Here is a 4,362-nt window from a genome sequence, read left to right as displayed (position 1 = left end):
TATATTGTTGTTGTCTGTATTACCATGTTATAAGATTTAACATCTAACGTATCAGTGACGAACGCTGTACATTGCTGTTTAGCTCGTAGGCCATCTTCGCGTATACCATCAACCGAACGAATTGCTTGTCTCGACACTTTATTGTATCAAAAATCTAAGCTCTTCTGTTCTGTAGAATTAATACATTGTTGGCAATATAACTACTACCTTTACGTCCATTGATTTGTATTTTGGAGTTTCTGCGGGTTTTCTTCCTCCCATCGCAGTAATCTCTATCCAGCTCGCAGTAGGTTTTCCTGAATTTCGTTCTCATTGCAGTTTTCATTACATCTTCGAAATAATAAGTTTATTAAACAAATAATAAAAAATATTTCGTCTTGTAAATTTAAAATATCTGTATGCAAGTAAAAGCAGGTCCTATAATGATATGTGGAATATTATTTAGATGGCGGTCATCACCCTAATGGCCTATTTGTGTTTAAACTCGTTTTGTGAACTTCTAATACATCAAACTCACCGTCGTGTTCCATCCACTGCACTGCAGTTTTCACTGCATTATTCGATTGCATTTTCGTTATTATTTCAGCATCTTCAGCAGATGTGCTCTCAGCATCATTTGTCTATTAAACATTATTCATAGGAAATCATATGGGTTTTAGAATTCATTTGGGATTCATGAAGACTGCGATATTAGTCGTAAAAATTTGAAGTGAACTGAACTATTCGCGAACTTTAAAGTTTTTAAATTTGACTATTCACATTGTAGTAGTGCAACTACTGGATATAATGAGAATTAACATCTCATGTGTCAGGATGGCGAGGGCATTAACACTGGGTTTTACTGAGTAACAACTCTTACCGCCTAAATTATAATTACTCCTTACGACATTATTCCACAGAAACATATTTCCTCACCGGCAAAACCTTGATCTGTTCCAAATGTGGATGGCTAGCGATAAACTTCCAAAAACTGCGACACTTATTCTCCAGCTCTATGTTATCATCTTCAGTAAACGCGAAGTTGATTCTCAGGTGTTGTCTCCGTTGCAGGCTCACCACAGTCTACATCGTTAAAGTCGCTCACTCCAGATGAACGCCGCGCCCATTCTTCAACAGCTTCGTGAATGTCTTCAGGTTCTTCACTCTTCTCTTCTTTTTGCACTAGAACTGCGTCATTGCGTTTGTTTTCGTAGCTTCTCTTGTCATATTCCTCATCGATGATATATTTTGTTCGTTGTTTGGTATGTTTTCGTCTATAGCGTATTGTGTGCTCGCGTCGGTGCACATTTTTATGAAGTGTTGTAATATTTATTTTTTAGTTATATAACTTTATAATATAACTTCTTCTGAAAATACAATTTCTTTCTTTAGTTTTGACAATTTAATGACCATAATTATTTTTGGCTTCTGGGATATTTAACTCATGGAGGTCAGATTACAATCTCTTTGATTAACGTTTTAATGTGTGAAACTTATAAGTTGTAATATTTATAACCTTCTAATATATAGAACCTTAGTCAAATTAATTAATTTGTTAGAGTAACACATAGTATGAAGGCTGCCAATTTTATATAAAGCTGTTCCAAAGCTTCTGAAAGTGTTTTTTTTGTGTTTTGTGTCTTGTGGTTACCTGATTGACGTTTTAATCAGTCGGTACTTTATTTAGTTTTCTACAGGAATATTATATTTTACTTTAAGAGATGAGATGGAACTATTTAACAAACATTTTGAAATGCATCTCCCTCTATGGTTTTGACAATAAAGGTATATAATAATTATCTACAGTATTGGCTTAGGCCTTATCGTACTTAATCTCATTGAAAGCACTATTAATGACGAGGTTGTATGGGCTAGAACCCTTTGCCTTCCCAATAATAATGGGAAATAAAAAAATTAAAAAAATATATCAATAGTATTTTATATAGATTTAATAGGTATATAAACAAAGAGCACCGAACATTAATTTCCTATTCATTATGTTTCCGTTTCCAAGCTAATATTTTATCCATAGATAAAAACAAAACCAATCTGTCATGTTATAACATTTGATAACGTTATACTTAATTTGTATAAGATTTTTTGTAATGGATAGTGATAAGGCATCAGTGTTGAAAATTAGTGGGTCAATGACCACGGATACTTTTGAGACCACGAGTAACCCGCCAGGGTCGGTGCGGTCGTTCAGCGTGTTCGGAGACAGCGCGTGCGGGGAGCCGCTCCTTGCACAGCATCTGGTAGTAGACTTCACTCCTGATGATAAACTAGATACAGATTACATTCAGAGGAAGGTGTGCGCTTTCTGGGAGTTCGTTGATGTTACACCTGAGTTGAGAGATATTCTGGTGTTGCCGGTAAGTGCCTCAATACACCTACGTGTGCTATGAGTGCTAACTCTCATATAGCTTAACATAATACTTGGTCGACAATAAAATACTATATGCTAGGTCTCCTATACGTTAGGTAGTAAAAACCGTTTTATCTATTTTTCTTTAGTATTGTTGGGAAATAGGGTTAAAAATTACTAAGATGGGTGACAAATCGCCAGCAATACAAAAGATACTAAGGTATTGAGCACTCTGGTCTTTTTTTAGGATTCTGATTTGTTCAAAGTATCGGAATCGAGTGACTTCAGGCCTGACGTGAAACAAAGAAAACAGAAAAGTTTCACTAACAAAGTTGTGAGTAAAGCGCGCACTGCTGTCTCCATGCTGGAGTTTGTCGAAGAGAGGGGTGAGCGTTGGATTTGTTTTTTCTTAACGTAGATACTTGAGTAGGTCGGCATGGCTTTCTTAGTTACAACAAATTATAAATTATCACTCGTAGCAATATCTTCTTTCTATAATATAAGTTTCGTTCATCACGTATCATCTTTTCTCTAATAGATAGTAGATCATATTACAGTGTGACTCGTAAATGAATTCTGTATTTCAAATAATCGCCATTCATTGCTTACTTATTGCGTAACATCAAGTCAAACGAAGTGACATTATTTTAATTTAGATCATATGTGTAAACCTAAATATTCCTAAAAAGAATCCTTTCGTTAACAACTTACGTCCCATTATCAATTACAACTTTCTTTTAAGATAATTTATTTGTTTTCGTCAGGTCTAATAGATCGAACGTTCGAGTCTAGACTACCGCAGTCGACATGCTCGCTCGGCTCTAGGGAGTACCACGAGAGTCAACTCCCAATGGACTTCGATAAGGCCACATTACACGAAAAACAGAAAAATGGTACAAATGATTTATAATAGGTTAGCATAATTACTTGAGCGAGATTATATATTAAGTAGATAATAAGATAATACTAAAAAATTGTTATGGTAAAGCATCGTAACCAATTTTTTCACTGCATATTTAGGCCCAGCTCGACTGAGATCATATTGATGTCTTGAAATATTAAGACCCTTTATTTTGAATTTCAGGAAACCTTTACCAGGGCCACATGAAGTATAGCAAAAGGACGCAGACCCCAGACTTTCGTCATGGCAAGAGCAACGCAAAAGTACAGAACATGTGCAGGAAAATGCAGCAATGGGACCAACTGCATCCCAAGTAAGTACAGTTTGGTTAGTATGAGCAGCCGAAAGGATACAGAGGTTGATATTTGTTCTGACACCTGATGGTAAACATATTGTATTTGACTAATACAGTGTAAACCAACGAGAAAAATTGCATCCTAGAGTAGATTCTGGAATTATATTGATGATGTCCGTCTGGTAGATGAGGGAAAGGCTGAGGGAAAATACTGAGTAACCGTTTACTGTTGGTTGCCCATGTCGCAGTTGTATAAAAATTTGTAAAATCTACAGTGGCAAAATTAAATTTATCCATTATCAAATTACCATGGAAGAAAAATCCAAATTTACCGTACCACCGTACCAGTCTAAAAACTAAAACAAAAAACTCTCCAGTACTAACACGAAGGGGATCTTATAGTAACGGTCATTAATATTAATGTCAGGTGTATGCAGTGCCCGCGCCACCTGCACGCGAGCATGGATGCGCACGCGCACGCGCACCGGCACAAGAGGGCCAGCTGATGCGATTACTATACACAGCACGTGTTTATATAATTTAGATTTTACATTTAATTTAGATAATGCTTTTAATTTAGAACTAGTATTAATTTTGATATTATTAATATTTTTAATTATATTTGTAATTGTATTGCATTAAATAATTTTATTATTTGTACGAAGTCTGTTATTTAGCTATTCGACTATTCTACATTCCCAATGACCTCTCCAGCTTTTTTAATAGGTGTTTGAACATAATGTACCACAATGGCTCCATGCAGGTTATCGGAACGGAGTCAAAGCTTCTTCTACGAACCAAAGGCGTATATACTACGTGCAG

General features: G+C 35.7%; 2 protein-coding genes across 2 annotated transcripts; one reads left to right on the top strand and one right to left on the bottom strand.

Moving 5' to 3' along the window:
* Positions 1-207: 207 nt before the first annotated feature.
* On the bottom strand, positions 208-1,392 carry LOC119191102 (the record flags this gene model as incomplete). The annotated part of the gene is made up of 4 exons (XM_037444983.1): positions 1,357-1,392; positions 916-1,062; positions 518-620; positions 208-330 (listed from the first exon to the last, which is right to left on the bottom strand). Coding segments are annotated over exons 1-4 (409 nt in total), but the record flags the coding sequence as incomplete, so codon positions are not given.
* A 697-nt stretch (positions 1,393-2,089) lies between these two features.
* LOC119191103 lies at positions 2,090-4,139 on the top strand. The gene is made up of 5 exons (XM_037444985.1): positions 2,090-2,351; positions 2,592-2,730; positions 3,109-3,237; positions 3,429-3,558; positions 3,968-4,139. Exons 1-5 carry the CDS (start codon positions 2,127-2,129, stop codon positions 4,044-4,046), a joined length of 702 nt encoding a protein of 233 aa, XP_037300882.1. The 5' UTR covers positions 2,090-2,126; the 3' UTR covers positions 4,047-4,139.
* Positions 4,140-4,362: the final 223 nt, after the last annotated feature.

Source organism: Manduca sexta, unplaced genomic scaffold (genome assembly GCF_014839805.1).
Source record: "Manduca sexta isolate Smith_Timp_Sample1 unplaced genomic scaffold, JHU_Msex_v1.0 HiC_scaffold_104, whole genome shotgun sequence".
Lineage (NCBI taxonomy): Eukaryota > Metazoa > Arthropoda > Insecta > Lepidoptera > Sphingidae > Manduca > Manduca sexta.
Note: the sequence above shows the minus strand (reverse complement) of the source record. Positions and strands in the feature narration are given on the sequence as shown.